At 42.9% G+C, this 14,937-nt stretch overlaps 1 protein-coding gene across 1 annotated transcript; it reads right to left on the bottom strand.

Annotated features, from left to right (window-relative positions):
• Positions 1-7,091: 7,091 nt before the first annotated feature.
• LOC139582661 (heat shock protein HSP 90-alpha-like) lies at positions 7,092-14,651 on the bottom strand. The gene is made up of 11 exons (XM_071412856.1): positions 14,452-14,651; positions 12,042-12,191; positions 11,383-11,752; positions 11,062-11,195; positions 10,394-10,723; positions 10,036-10,201; positions 9,740-9,930; positions 8,757-8,904; positions 8,391-8,659; positions 7,838-8,171; positions 7,092-7,596 (listed from the first exon to the last, which is right to left on the bottom strand). The coding sequence occupies exons 2-11, from the start codon at positions 12,189-12,191 to the stop codon at positions 7,487-7,489; spliced, it is 2,202 nt and encodes a 733-aa protein (XP_071268957.1). The 5' UTR covers positions 14,452-14,651; the 3' UTR covers positions 7,092-7,486.
• Positions 14,652-14,937: the final 286 nt, after the last annotated feature.

Genomic DNA, 14,937 nt, shown 5'->3' on the forward strand with positions numbered 1-14,937 from the left:
CTACTGACAATTGAGATGTACAAACTATGGCATAAGGGAACTATGAGCGGATAAGAGGCAATTCGTAATTTCAATTAAGACAATAATGAGCAAGCTAAAACAGACATAGTTGATATAACTTCTTCATCTATGAGGTTTAACAGCTAGACTGGAGTACAACTCCCTTATACTTTACTTGAAAAAGAAAAATGTACTAAATGAATACCCTACCATCTAACACTATACTCTATAATCTCAAAATTATATAAAATAAAATTAACACCCCACTACTCCACTAATTAAATGTATTTATTCCTACCTCATACCATCACCCTGAAAGGATGGGACATCACCACTTAACACATCCTGTAACTCTTCTGCTGTCAAGTCTTGCACACCCAAATTCCTCTCTGCAGCTGCCACCACAACCTCAATTTTCAGAGACTTACAATCCATCCCTGCAGTACAATTAATAACCATTGCTATAAATGCTAAAAATCCAATCTTACTAAAACTTATTTCACTTTTTGGCCTATCCCTCTGTACTGGTATATCTTTACTACTCTCACCACTCCTCCCCTTTAACCCATCTTCTTCTACTTTCTTCACTGCCTCAGCATATGAAAACTTCTGCTCTACTCTAACCCTGGAAACCTCAACCTGCCTCTCTCGCACAGGACATTTCTGATTCCCAGCTCAATGGGCACTCCTACAATTAACACATTCCACTACTTTCCCCAATACTACACATTCCTTTGTCTCATGCCCTTCTGCACATTTCTCACACATTGGACCCTCCCTCCTACACACTGCTGCCACATGCCCATAAGCTTGACACCTGTAACGTCTTGACGTAATCGGCACATACGGTCGTACAGGATAAGTTATATATTCTAACTTCACTTTATCAGGCAAAGACTCAACTTCAAAACTCTTCTGTTTCCCACTCTCGCCACCCTGTCTGTGTCGAATCAAACGACGAGCATCACATACACCGGGAATCTTTGCCCTCAGCTGATCAACGTATATATCTACTGCTACCCCAGTTATCACTCCTTTCATTGATTTCCTTTTCTCGAGAACGAAACAATTCACTTTTCTTGCCCCCATTAGTTTTACTTCGAACAGATTCTTCCTCTGCCCAACAGAAACACAAACAATTATCACTAGAACACTTCTGGTTACCCTCACCGATTTCACCCACCGTGAAACCACAAATGGATCAGCCAAAAGGCAGGAGTCCACTTTTCCATAAGCTTCACTCCTAATGTCACAGACTCTTCTTCATCATGATCCTCGGTACATACCTCGGTCTCCGATGACTTTACCGCACCTACCACCTCTGATACTTCCCCCTCATTCACTTCCATTTCTCCTCCTGTCTTCAGCTCCCTCTGCTTACACTTTCTACCATTCTTCTTTGACAAACCATCTCCCTTTTTCCCACCATTTTTATCCGACTCAAGCTCACCCTCTTCTTCCCTCATTCTCTTGGACCTCTTCTCCCTCTCTTTTTCCTTCCATTCCTTCTCCGTTTTGCAAGTACACATCTCCTTATGATAATACTGCCGCTCCATCTTGACACCCATCTTGTACTTGCTTTCTCTAGGGACTCCATTTTCCCATTCCGGAGTTCTGCTCATGTCCCCAATAACGTGCCTACAACAACGCAGCTGGGCCTTCCGACCTTCCAATATAATTTCCTCCATAGAAGATATAACTATTTGTTCAGCACTTTTGAAATGTACTGCGACAAAATTCAGAACATGGGCTGTTCTTACAGTATTCTCCCTGTACACCAAGTCAAAACCTTAGGATAAATAAAATGGGGCATATAAGCAGACAATGAAAGTTCTTACTATATTCGATGATGACATTTCTTTAAAACAGCTTATAGGCTACATGTGCACCAGCAAGTCAGAACAGTAGGCTAACTTGTGAGAAGGAAAGGGACCAAATTATTAGGGTGATGCACATGGGCTAATAACAGCTTACTACACAACATACACTTAGTATTACTTTCTTGACTACAGTATACATATCTCCCTGGCATATTACATAATTTATGCAGAAGCATACAAGACATTTTTGGACCACTGTGCACACTTGAACAGGAAGATGGCGCGGTCCTGCTTGTGGGCAAATTTTGTCATGAAACTTTGCATTCAAAGTCTGGCATTCTATAGATTTGTAAACTCTGAAAAAAAGAAAGTTGAATCATGATGTCAGTGATCTTCAGGTCGGAGCTCTAGAAAGAGGCCAGAGTTCCCGACTTGGAATTCCAAGTTGGATGAAAGTTCTAAACGGATTTTCCCAGTCGGAGATCATTCCCAGTTGTCGTGAACTCACTGAAGTCTGAGATTTTCAAGTTCCGAGTTTCCAGTTGTTTTGAACGCGGCAGAATTCATGCTGGATTGACAGCAGGGCCAATGTATTCAACCTTTTCTGACCCATGGTGTTGCGTGTGAATGTTTATCCTTGAACGTTTATCCAGACTTGGATCACACACACTCTCCATCAAATAGCAGCGGAAGCAAAATAGTGATTGCTTTGCAGCGCTTGCAGTTAGGCATTTATTCCTTCCTAACTACTCATTGTTGAATTTGCGATTTCCAACTTGTTGTGTCATGTTTATGTCCAATGGCCAATGAGCACTGATACGTTTTATCTATAATTTCTCTTCATATGACAAGGATTTGCCAGTAGATTGTCGAGGTGATTCATGATGATGACGCTTATCTAGTTTGCTTGCTATGATTTTATTTATCTAACTAGGGAAGTCAGTTAAGAACAAATTATTATTTACAATGACAGCCTACCCTGGGCAAAACCTAACCCAGATGACACCAGGCCAATTATGTGCCACCCTATGGGACTCCCAATCATGTCTGGTTGTGATACAGCCTGGAACTGAACCAGGGTCTGTAGTGACACCACTAGCACTGAGATGCTGTGCCTTACACCACTGCACCACTTGGGAGCCCGAGTGTTGTTCATGATGTTGACATGATCAGTCCAATCAAAGCTACGGTAGATTATTTGATAATTTTATCTGTGGCCAATGATCCTGCGCCTTCTTAGATGGGCACTTCTAATGTAAATCTATGGCAGCACCCAAGGGGGCTTGAACTTTCTAGCTCTCCCTGTAGATTTGGCGGTGACGTAGTGTCCCATGAGTGACGGAACACTAAGCCAATCATGGCGCAACTAGAGAAGATTACCAACCCCTATGCTCTGTATTTTCCGATGGCTGCCCCACCACCACAGAAAGCACTGAGCTAGGCTGAAACACCTGCATTTTGGAGCTGCGGCTTTATTAACTCAATATATATATTTTTTACATTGTTTTCAAACTGATATGTGACACGTATTAATGCCAAAATAGCATGCAAAACAGGTGGGGCTCAAAACATGTGGGGCTCTGCATCTATTTTCTGTGATTTACATTCCATTTCTGTGGTACAGTTGATAACCAAGGCAATGAATGCAAAGAAGCCAACCTTACTGAAGCATGAATTCATATCACTGTATTGGCCGAGGCCTACTACTCACCCTTGACCAATCATCCTGCGCTCTCTTCACTGCCTCAGCATATGACACATTCTCCTCTACTCTGACCCTGGCAACCTCAACCTGTCTCTCTTGCACTGGGCACTTCTGATCCCCAGCAACATGGGCACCCCCACAATTGAGGCAGTTTTTTCCACCAATACTAGACATTCCTTTGTCCCAGGCCCTCCTGCACTTCTCACATCTCAGAATCTCCCTCCTACACACTATTGCAACATAACCATAAACTTGGCATCTGAAACACCTCAGCGAGTTTGGCACAAAATCTCTCACGGGATAACTGACATCTTAACATTAGTTTATCAGATTAAGACTCTGCTTCAAAACTCAAAAGGATAGATGATGTCTTCTCAGTTTCACCACGCTCGCCACCGTGTCTGCGTCGCACCAAACGACGGGAGTCACAGACACAGGGAATCTTCAATTTCAGTTGCTGCATCTCAACACTTAATGCCACCCCAGTAATCACTCCTTTCAAAGGCGCCCTGTTCTGGAAAACAAAGCAAGTCACAGGTCTTGTTCCTAGGCGTGTGATGAGAAGAGCCCACTACCTCTGGACAGAAGTCACAAGTCATCTTTGAGCTATCTTCACAGATTTAACAGTACACAACTTATTTTCTACCCAGCCTGAGACTACATATGGATCAGCCAAAAAGGCAGGGATCCACTGGCTCCAAAAATGTCACTCCCACTGGGCATGAATCATCCTTTGCATGATCATCGGGCCTTGGCTCGGACTCGGAGGGCTTCACCACACATGCCACCACAGGTCATTCATCCTCACTCTCATCAGGTTAAATTTCTGAGCCAGCAGACAACAGAATACAGTTTGTGCTTGGCCATTCTTCATCAACACATATCTTCCCGCTGCACTCAGCTCTTCTCCTTTTTCGCTGCCATTTCCATGGCGCTCTGTTCACCATGCTCATACCGCGCCTTCATCCACTGTACTGCTTGCAGAACATTCACTGATGGCCTTCCTCCAATACCCAACTTCTGTAATTCACTAGTCTGTCTGTCTGTCTGTCTGTCTGTCTGTCTGTCTGTCTGTCTGTCTGTCTCTGGCCTCTCCATGCTCCCAAAATGTGGGCTTCTCTGCCCATCGAACTTTGTGTCTCACAACTTGTCTGGATGAAGCATCATCGGAACATTTTCGCCTATCCTCGCCGATATATTAGGCTGCTAACTGTCAGGCGACTCAACGTCTCTTTTTAACAGACAGTGCTCGAGAATGAATAGGAGCACCAACCCATTGGCACCCGCCCTGCTGGCAAGACACGTTTAAACTGCAGCTGGTTGACATCAGTCAAGTTGGATGGGTGTCTATCTGGCTCCTACTCCAACATGGCAGGTAGATAGCAGTTTTTTGTTGTTGTATGGTTGTAACTTTTTTTTAAATTTTCAACTGCTGGAGACATACAGCAAATAGTATGTAGCTGGTACTAGTATTGCAGTTTCTCATCATGTTGAATATGCCAACTATCTCTGTTAGTCTGTTAGGGAGAGCATAGTAGACGCAGATGCCATGAAAGTGCATAATGTTGTGTTGCATATGTATTCTGATTATGGAGTTCTTCTCCATCCATTCGTGGTGTCTATTCATAGGCTAAGCAACTATGTAATTGTTATCGTAGACAATGATTGTAATGCAAAGTATTTGTCAGCACAGTAGGGGAGAGTGGGGTAAGTTGAGCCAAACGGGTAAGTTGAGACACCCACAAAATGTATAATTCATAATTTGACCAAATATTTAGGAAGAGGTCATTTCATGGAATGTGTGGAGGAAGAAACATGGAAAAAGTGGTAAGAAATTTCACCAGGTCAAATTAATTCATGAAACCTCTAAACCAAAGTAGATCATTTTAAGGTTGTTCTTTTCATCAGTTGGGTTATTAGTTTCAATATGAGGTCTTAAACCTAGCATGAAATTGCATCCTTGAAGCTTTGTGGGCTAATAGAGTCAAAATGTTTGCCTTGGGGTAATTTGAACCAATGGCCTTGGGGTAAGTTGAGAAATGGGTAAGCCAATGCAAGTTGAGCAAATGTAAATGTTTTCTTCCCAGGCATAATTCAAGGCATTATCTCTTGGGATATGAGTTAACAGGGCCTGCCCCATGTTTAAAGTGTTTAAAAAAAGTCAAGTGTAAGGTGTTAAGCCTGTGTTAAAATATGTTTAAAATGATTAGAACAAAAAAGCACTTGTGATTGTGTTGAATTGAGTTAGGGAAATAAAGATAAAAGATTTTAAAACGAGTGGTAATATTTAATTCAGTACAGAAATGTGTAGGTGGCCTAACTTATGCTGTACCGTGGCTCAATTTACCCCAGTCCTGGGATGAGTTGTGCCAGGAGACCAGTTTTTTGGACAAGCTATGGTTTTCAAAACTGTAATGTTAAAACGAATTCTGATCATTTCCAGGGAAACACAACATTCTGAGATATATAGACATCTTTGTTAGAAATAATACTTATGGCCTCCTGAGTGATGCAGTGGTCTAAGGCACTGTATTGCAGTGCTATCAGTGCCACTAGAAATTCTGGGTTCGAGCCTGTCACGATCGTCTTGTGGTGAGAGAGAGGACCAAGGCGCAGCGTGTGAAAAATACATCTTCTCTTTATTTTGAAGATGAACAAACGAAACAAAAACAACAAACAGACGAACGTGAAGCTATGCAAGAACTAGTGCACACATGCAACATAGAACATAGACAATTACCCAAAAATGCATGATGCCCATGGCTGCCTTAAATATGGCTCCCAATCAGAGACAAATGAAAGACATCTGTCTCTGATTGAGAACCACTCAGGCAACCATAGACATACCTAGAAACATTCACTCAACACAAACTCATACACTAAACCCAACACCCCCTTTACCATATAACCACCCAAAACGACAAAACACAAACATTCCCCATGTCACACCCTGACCTAACTAAAATAATAAAGAAAACAAAGCACACACCCTGACCTAACTAAAATAATAAAGAAAACAAAGCACACTAAGGCCAGGGCGTGACAGAGCCCATGCTCTCGTGACCCATGGGGTGGCGCACAATTGGCCCAGTGTCATCCGGGTTAGGGGAGGGTTTAGCCGGCAGGGTTGTCCTTGTCCCATTGTGCACTAGCGCAGTGCACGATGACATGGTCGCCAGGTGCAGCGTTTCCTCCGACACATTGGTGTAGCTGGCTTTTGGGTTAAGTGGGCATTGTGTCAAGAAGCAGTGCGGCTTGGTTGGGTTGTTTCGGAAGATACACAGCTCGACCTTCGCCTTGCCTGAGTCCGTACGGGAGTTGAAGCGATGAGACAAGACTAACTACCAATTGGATACCATGAAATTGGGGAGAAAAAGTGGTAAAAGTAAGAAATAACTAATTTCCCTTGAAGGCAGGATGCTGAATGTAATTGTTTTAATCAACTTACCCTACTGACAGAAAAAGCTGTATACCATTATAACGTTGGAGTATTTGTGCAGTATCCAACTAAACCTCTAGAAAAGCTAATTTTATTCGACAACAAATAGCAAAATGAAGCAATGCAATTGGTTAACGTGGTAACCTTTATTATTTTTTGGGTTCCCAACATTTGAAGTTAGTATCAATTCGAGAAGATATTTACAGTCAAGTCATACAGTCAACACACAAAAGAACATTGGAATGTCAATAAATACAAAAATGCTTGATACAATTCAAGATACAAAAAAAAAAAAAAAGTGTCAACAGGCTCTTGTTTTTCTTCAAAAGAATGTAACATGTAGGGGAATGAATCTGAACTGCATGTGGTCAATGCGGGTCAAGGGATTTTGGATCAAGTAGGAGGGCAAGGGGGGGGGGGGGACATTCCAGGTTTATGAACAAACAAATTAATCCTGTCAATACTACTAGTGCCAAAGCTAACTGCCATAGTTACAGTAACACAGCAGCTGAGCAAGCTGGTCTAGTCGACCTCCTCCATCCTGGATGTATCCTCGTCTCCCTCCAGTGGAGGCATGTTCTCGACGGGGGTTGAAGTTGGCTCCTCAGGGGTCAGCTCATCCTCGTCAATACCTGGACAGGGGAAGAGGGGGAGGAATGAGTCACGGTCAGTTACTGAAGCTTTAACAAGGTGCTCTCTCATATCTAGGCCACTTAATGTTAAGTAAAGTATACTGGAGGGCTAGATGGAGACAATATGACCTTATTGATTACACCAACATGGGTCCTTCAGATCAGAAAACACAAAAGGACTACAGGCAAAGGGGCTACAATTGATCACAAACATCCTCCTTGTTTGAGCAAATCAACTCACCCAGGCCTAGCTTTATCATCCGGTAGATTCGGTTGGAGTGTGTCTGAGGGTCATCCAAGGTGAACCCAGAGGACAGCAGAGCCGTCTCAAACAGCAGAATGACCAGGTCCTTCACAGACTTATCATTCTTATCAGCCTCTGCCTTCTTCCTCAGGGTCTCCACGATGGGGTGGTCTGGGTTGATCTCCAGGTGCTTCTTGGCAGCCATGTAGCCCATGGTAGAGTTGTCCCTTAGGGCCTGGGCCTTCATGATCCTCTCCATGTTGGCTGTCCAGCCGTAGGTGCTGGTCACGATGCAGCAGGGGGAGGAGACCAGGCGGTTGGACACTGTCACCTAAGGGGGGGGGGGGGGGTTAGGATAGGTTGGTTATTAGGAAGATGATCAGAACAGCATTGAATCAGGCAATCGTTGTACTGTCAGTGAGCTTGTAAATAAAGTGGGGTTTATTGGTGACATTTTGAGGTAGAGTGAAGCCCCCTGACATTTGCCTCATAAAGGGCCTCTTCAGCAACATGATATCTGTGTAAGCAGTGTGTGATTAAGCGTCCTCACCTTCTCAACTTTCTTCTCCAGGATGTCCTTCATGATCTTGCAGAGGTTCTCAAACTGAGACTTCTGCTCTTCCTGTCTCTTCTTCATGTCCTCATCCTCAGGCAGCTCCAGACCCTCCTTGGTCACAGAGACCAGGTTCTTGCCATCGTACTCCTTCAGCTGCTGGACACAGTACTCATCAATGGGTTCAATCATGTAGATCACCTCCAGGCCGGCCTTGCGAAGGCGCTCCACGAACGCGGAGTTGGCCACCTGGTCTTTGGTCTCGCCTGAAACATGCAGTAGGTAAAACAACTTGAGCAAACAGGTTCTTTCCATCTGACAACCTATGAACTGGGCTGTACAGTGAGGAGTGTGTTTCCTCACCTGTGATGTAGTAGATGTGTTTCTGGGTGTCCTTCATGCGTGTGACGTAGTCCTTCAGGGAGACCATCTCGTCCCCTGAGGCTGAGGTGTAGTAGCGCAGCATGTCTGACAGCCTCTTACGGTTCTGAGAGTCCTCATGGATACCCAGCTGGGAAAGAAAACACAGGAGATCTCAGTTAAACAACAAGTCACCCAGAAAGTATCTTGATGCGTTACGAGACTTTTACATTTTCCAGGAAGTAACCCAAAGTTCTGACAAATATGATATCTAGAAGGGGCTTGTTTGTTGCCTTGTGTCAGTAAGGTAAACGTCCTTTAAGATTAGAGCCAGATTTCACATAATTTCGGAGGACATGAAAGGTGTGCCCCCTGCAGATTGTTTTAACTTGGACTCCAAGGCCTACCTTAAGATGTATGCAATAACTGTAACAATATGCCATAGGTTTGCATGACCCTAGTCATGCAAACCCACTTCAGCAAGACAGAAGATGGCGGTAAGGAGCACTGAGTGACAGGGCCCTAAGCAGCTTATATCAGGTTTAGAGGAGACAAGATGGCGAGGGGATCAGACAGGTGGCGAGGGGACCAGACAGGTGGCGAGGGGACCAGACAGGTGGCGACCAGTTAAAGGTTATTGGAACATTCTACAGCTACACCTTTCAGAATGTTCCCCAATGATTCTTCAAAGAACAGGTGGGTATATGACATAGTATCCACCTAGATTGTCTTCTACATCCTATTATACCACTAGATACAAAGTGACTGTCGCAACCTAGGTTTAGTTCAGGCTGACCTTGAAGGTAATGTTACAATGATGATAGCTGATGTGGTGAGCATGTTGGCACAAAATGGTTGCCGTGTACCACCCATGTGGTGGGTGCTGCTGTTACACATCAATTGTCAGAAAACTAGTGAAAAGCTCTGTATACATAATACAATCCATTATTACTATGTTTACAGTGTCACATCAGTATGAAACTGACCTTGATGTTCTTGGAGAACTGCTCGTAGTACTTCTTGTAGTTCTCTCTGTCCTCTGAGAGTTCTGTGAAAAGCTCGATACACTTCTTGACCAGGTTCTTGCGGATCACCTTGAGGATTTTGCTCTGCTGCAGCATCTCTCTGGAGATGTTCAGGGGGAGATCCTCAGAGTCCACCACACCCTTGATGAAGTCTGGAGATAATGACAGAGACAATATGGGTCAGATGAATTATAGCTGTGTTAATCATTCACAGACCTGCTCTATGTGAGCATCTACTTCAGTTCTGTCTGACTTACTGAGGTACTCAGGGATCAGATCGTCACAGTTGTCCATGATGAAGACCCTCCTGACGTACAGCTTGATGTTGTTCTTCTTCTTCTTGTTCTCAAAGAGGTCAAAGGGCGCGCGGCGAGGCACAAAGAGCAGTGCACGGAACTCCAGCTGGCCCTCCACTGAGAAGTGCTGTAGAAGAAAACAGAAGGTCAACAACTAACAAAAAAAACTATCTTCTTGTATGCCATTATGAAACTAGCTCAAGCATTATTAACTGACCAATCCTGGTACTACCTATGACTTTACAAATCAGAGTGAAACTTTGTAAATAAACAGTGTGGAAACTTATTCTGTTGGCCAATATAAATAGAATATCCTCACCTTGACAGCCAGGTGTTCCTCCCAGTCATTGGTCAGGCTCTTGTAGAACTCTCCGTACTCCTCATTGGTGATGTCATCAGGGTTACGAGTCCAAAGGGGCTTGGTCTTGTTCAGCTCCTCCTGGTCAATGTACTTCTCCTTGATCTTCTTCGTCTTCTTCTTCTTCTTGTCCCCACATGCGCCGTCATGGCCATGATCATGGTCATCCTCCTCGTCTGAGCCTACGTCCTCAATATCAGGTTTGTCCTCCTCTCCTTCCCCATCCTTCTTCTCCTTCTCCTCCTCCTCTGCCTCATCATCACTCACTTCCTTGTCGCGCTCCTTCTCCACCTGAACAGAGAGGATCATGGGCATGTTAGGGGACAGAGTTGATGTACAGTAAGTCATTTTTAGAGGGTAGTTGGCAGAAATATTTGTGTGCCTGTTTCACATTCAATATAAAAATGCAAAAAGTGAAAAAAGTTATCAGCATCAATTTATCGTCCAATCACTTTTCCAATCTGAAATCTCTTCCTACCCCCTCCCTTGACCTCTTTTATGCAAATCTGAAAGGATCCTTGAGATGTACTTCCAACAACTTAGTAATCACTCAGTGGAGTTTCCACTACAGCTAGGGGTTGATTTGACACTGGTTACAATTTAATCCACTCACGCCTACTAGTTCTTACAAAGAGTGTGATGGGGTATCCGATGAACTGGGAGTGCTTCTTTACGATTTCTTTGACCCGTTTCTCCTCACAATATTCTGTCTGGTCATCCTTCAGGTACAGAATCACCTTGGTGCCACGACCAATAGACTCAGCTATAGGAGAGAGACATGGGAGTCAAGTCAGCGTTTAGAACAGACCATACCAGGAAAACAGTCAAACTGTAGGCCTACATTATATATTGTAACTGTAGGCCTACACATATTTTCAGTTCACACCGATTCATATGATAACATAGAGTTAAGTCGTACAGTTCACTGTAAAACTATAATCTGTCTTTACCTGATGTGTCGACTTTGACAGTGAAGGATCCGCCAGCAGAGGATTCCCAGATGTACTGCTCATCATCGTTGTGCTTGGTGATGACAGTCACCCTCTCAGCCACCAGGTAGGCGGAGTAGAAACCCACACCGAACTGCCCGATCATAGAGATGTCAGCTCCAGCCTGCAGGGCCTCCATGAAGGCCTTGGTGCCAGACTTAGCGATGGTTCCCAGGTTGTTGATCAGGTCGGCCTTGGTCATGCCGATGCCTGTGTCAACCAGGGTCAGGGTGCGCTCCTCCTTGTTGGGAATGACCTCGATCTTCAGGTCCTTGCCAGAGTCCATCTTGGTCGGGTCTGTCAGGCTCTCATAGCGGATTTTGTCCAGAGCCTAGTAGTCGATTGAAAATAAATAGGTCTAAATAAATCTGCATTTTGATTTCACACTGACCTCAGCACGAGATTAACAAAACTCTTAATTATATGTAAATGTATCCTGCAGGCTACATCAATATTTTATTGTGTGTAATAAAATATGAATTAAAACAATCTAAAGATACTTCAAATATTAATAGTGGTGCAATAAACAAGGAATTTAAGTAAAATGCCTGTGTATTTTATGAATTGTCAAATCAAATCTACCAAGTAGTCTAAGTGCTTGTGGTGTCTGAAGTACTCACATCTGAGGAGTTGGAGATGAGCTCCCTAAGGAAGATCTCTTTGTTGGAGTAGAAGGTGTTGATGATCAGGGACATCAGCTGGGCGATCTCAGCCTGGAAGGCAAAGGTCTCTGCCTCCTCCTCCATCGGAGCGTCATGGGCTTCCGGCATCTGTGGAGACAACAGACACACACGCTGAGAAGGAGACAAAACACCAGATTGTCTTCTGACGGGTTGCATCACTCCTTGAACTGTCAGTGCAGCCGAAGTTGTGCAATCTGACATCACCGACAAAAACACATTTTCCAACTCCATCCCCAAATGAACCACTGTGTATCAGTATGGTCATGGCAGTCCAGACAGCTCCATCAGGTCAACGACAGTCAGTGAGTGGCTAGTAGGGATGTCACTGGCACAATACTAGTTCTCAAAACCATAAGACAAGGCTGGACCTGACATTTGAGTTTCAGACTTAAAAAAAGGTCCAATGCAGTCATTTTAATCTCAATATCAAATAATTAAGTACCTTACTGTGATTTTGTGATCATTTTAATTGAAAACAGCAACAAAAACTGCTTCTTAGCAAAGAGCTATTTCCTCAAGCAAGAATTTTGCTAGAACTGTCTGGGAGTGGTCTGAGTGGGAAACTGAAAACTAGCCATTATTGGCAGAGAGGTTTGGAAGTATCTTTCTTATTGGCCTATTAAAAGGTGTACTATGTAGAAATCACTGAACCATTTCCTGGTTGCAAAAATTCAAATAGTTTAGCTAATTTCAGTTCATGTGACAAAACAACCAAGTACGGTGTCGAGAATCATTGTACAATCTAAACCGCTGTGAAACATATTTTCTATAATAATTTTATGCTGTTTGAAGCTGGTGTACAAAACCAAAAGTAAGATGCAAAATCTAAAGTTAAGGGAAGCATAACAATAGTGCACATTGAACAGATCTACCGCTTCTTAGACTTGCTTTCAATGAGAACGCAGATCTATAACTAACATTTCTATGTGCATTTGGCCAGGTCGCCCAAAAAGTTACATGTTGCATCTTTAACTAATTTACCACCTGGTGATGACACCAGACAGGCCAAAACTCCATCCCACCAAAACAGGCTGAAATGTCAGGTGGTCTTTTCAAACCGCTCTTACACTAAAAGGGAGTTATCATCATTTTCAAAATGTCACAGGATTATTCCAACCTCGGTGTGGAAATATATATAAAACACAGGAAATCATGTTTTTGACAGCACTGGGCCTTTAATGAGCGCACTAGCTTGTGCACCTGCATGGAGTTCCGTAAGGGATTTATAGCTTAAAACAGACAGATGGTGTGTAACAGACTGTCCTCTCTGTTCCTCACAGCTGCATTGACTTCATGACTGTAATCCACCAAATGCAAACCATCAGCAGAGAAGCCACAGGTCCTTGCCACATTTTAGGCATTTATAGCAGATGCTCTTATCCAGAGTGATTTACAGTTAGTGCATTCATCTAAAGATAGCAAAGTGAGACTACCACATATCAGTCATAAATATAATCCCCCCCCCCCCCCAAAAAAAAATATGAACACTTTTCCAAATGTTTCCTTCAAAATGTAATAAGTATATTTTACATAGCTTATTTCAGAGAGCAAAGTATTCAACAAAATAAACTGAAATAAATTCCTTGTAAGGAAATGACATCAATGAATAATTATCTACTCTGAACAGGCGGACTCTAATAGAATCAAATATTCTACATTCCACACTGCTGGTAGGCTATGGAAGTACCAGCCACAATGACGATGCGCTAATTAATAAGCAACAGTTTTTAGAGGGAGGGATATATAAAAATATAGATATATATGCATTCATCGTCAAATCTCAGTGTAATCTGACCGAAAGCACGTGGCTTGAAGTAACAGCGGACAAACATGCTCCACCTGCCGGTTCGTACGGTAAATAACATGATTCTAGAACCTACCAGCGCATAATCAGTTTCTATCTATCATATCGCAATCTCCTCCACGCGACTGTGTATTATAACGAGTTATGATTATATTTATGAATTTCCTACTTTTAGAAATATTATCCAAATCGTGATGAATAGTTATTGTTTAGTAAAGTGAATGAAAATCAGTTTCGGAAAATGATGATCAAAGTGTGACAGACAGTCAAGATCCATGACGGGATATACTGCAGGTTTTATAGGTCAGCTTCATAATATAATGAATGCAAACAACGTATGGATGGTGGGCTATGCTGAAATAATGTAAGGAAATTAGGAAAAGTACAATACAATTCATTGCAACTAAATAATGTTTTGGGTGGATTATTCTGATGGCAAAGAAATAAAATATAATCTATATATTTTGTTAATAGACTGGACTACCACTGACTGTATGAATTGGAGAGTGACACTCTGTTGGAAAATGTTATTTCATTTCTTACCTTACTGTGGATGGAAATGTCCCTGTACTCTTCTTCAGAAGTTGGTCCCCGACCAAACACAACCCAGACAACTAACGGCAAAGATGGGGAGGAGGAGGACAACTGACAAGGTTTTATACCAGCTGAACGTCTTCGAGAAATCCTCAGCTTCTAGAACCGTCTGGACTCTTCCTAAACTGTGCTTCTACAGTGTGTAGGATGAGTGTGTGCACTGAGAGGAGCGATGGAATGTCAATCAAACGCTAGAACTCTGTCCACGCCCCTCTTGCATTCAATTCTGCGAAGGCGGGTTTATGGGCGTGGCGATTTCAGTGTTAATTTTGTATAAAAAAATAAAAAAATAAAAAATAATCTGGGTTCATACCTTCATATAAACAAAGTCATTGGTACAGTACATACCAATATAGTGTTCCTGTGTTGAATTTCCACGACAATATCATGGCATGTTCATCATCATGATAACTCAAAAGAATTCACAAGAAAACA

The sequence above is a fragment of the Salvelinus alpinus genome, chromosome 8 (assembly GCF_045679555.1).
Source record: "Salvelinus alpinus chromosome 8, SLU_Salpinus.1, whole genome shotgun sequence".
Classification (NCBI taxonomy): Eukaryota; Metazoa; Chordata; class Actinopteri; order Salmoniformes; family Salmonidae; genus Salvelinus; species Salvelinus alpinus.

Excerpts from the sequence above, each read along its gene's own strand:
- LOC139582661 (XM_071412856.1), bottom strand. The coding sequence starts at position 12,191 with ATGCCGGAAGCCCATGACGCTCCGATGGAGGAGGAGGCAGAGACCTTT. Across the intron at positions 10,724-11,061 it reads GATACCCCATCACACTCTTT|GTGGAGAAGGAGCGCGACAA; the intron begins GTAAGAACTAGT and ends CTCTCTGTTCAG. Across the intron at positions 8,660-8,756 it reads ACACATCTACTACATCACAG|GCGAGACCAAAGACCAGGTG; the intron begins GTGAGGAAACAC and ends TGCATGTTTCAG.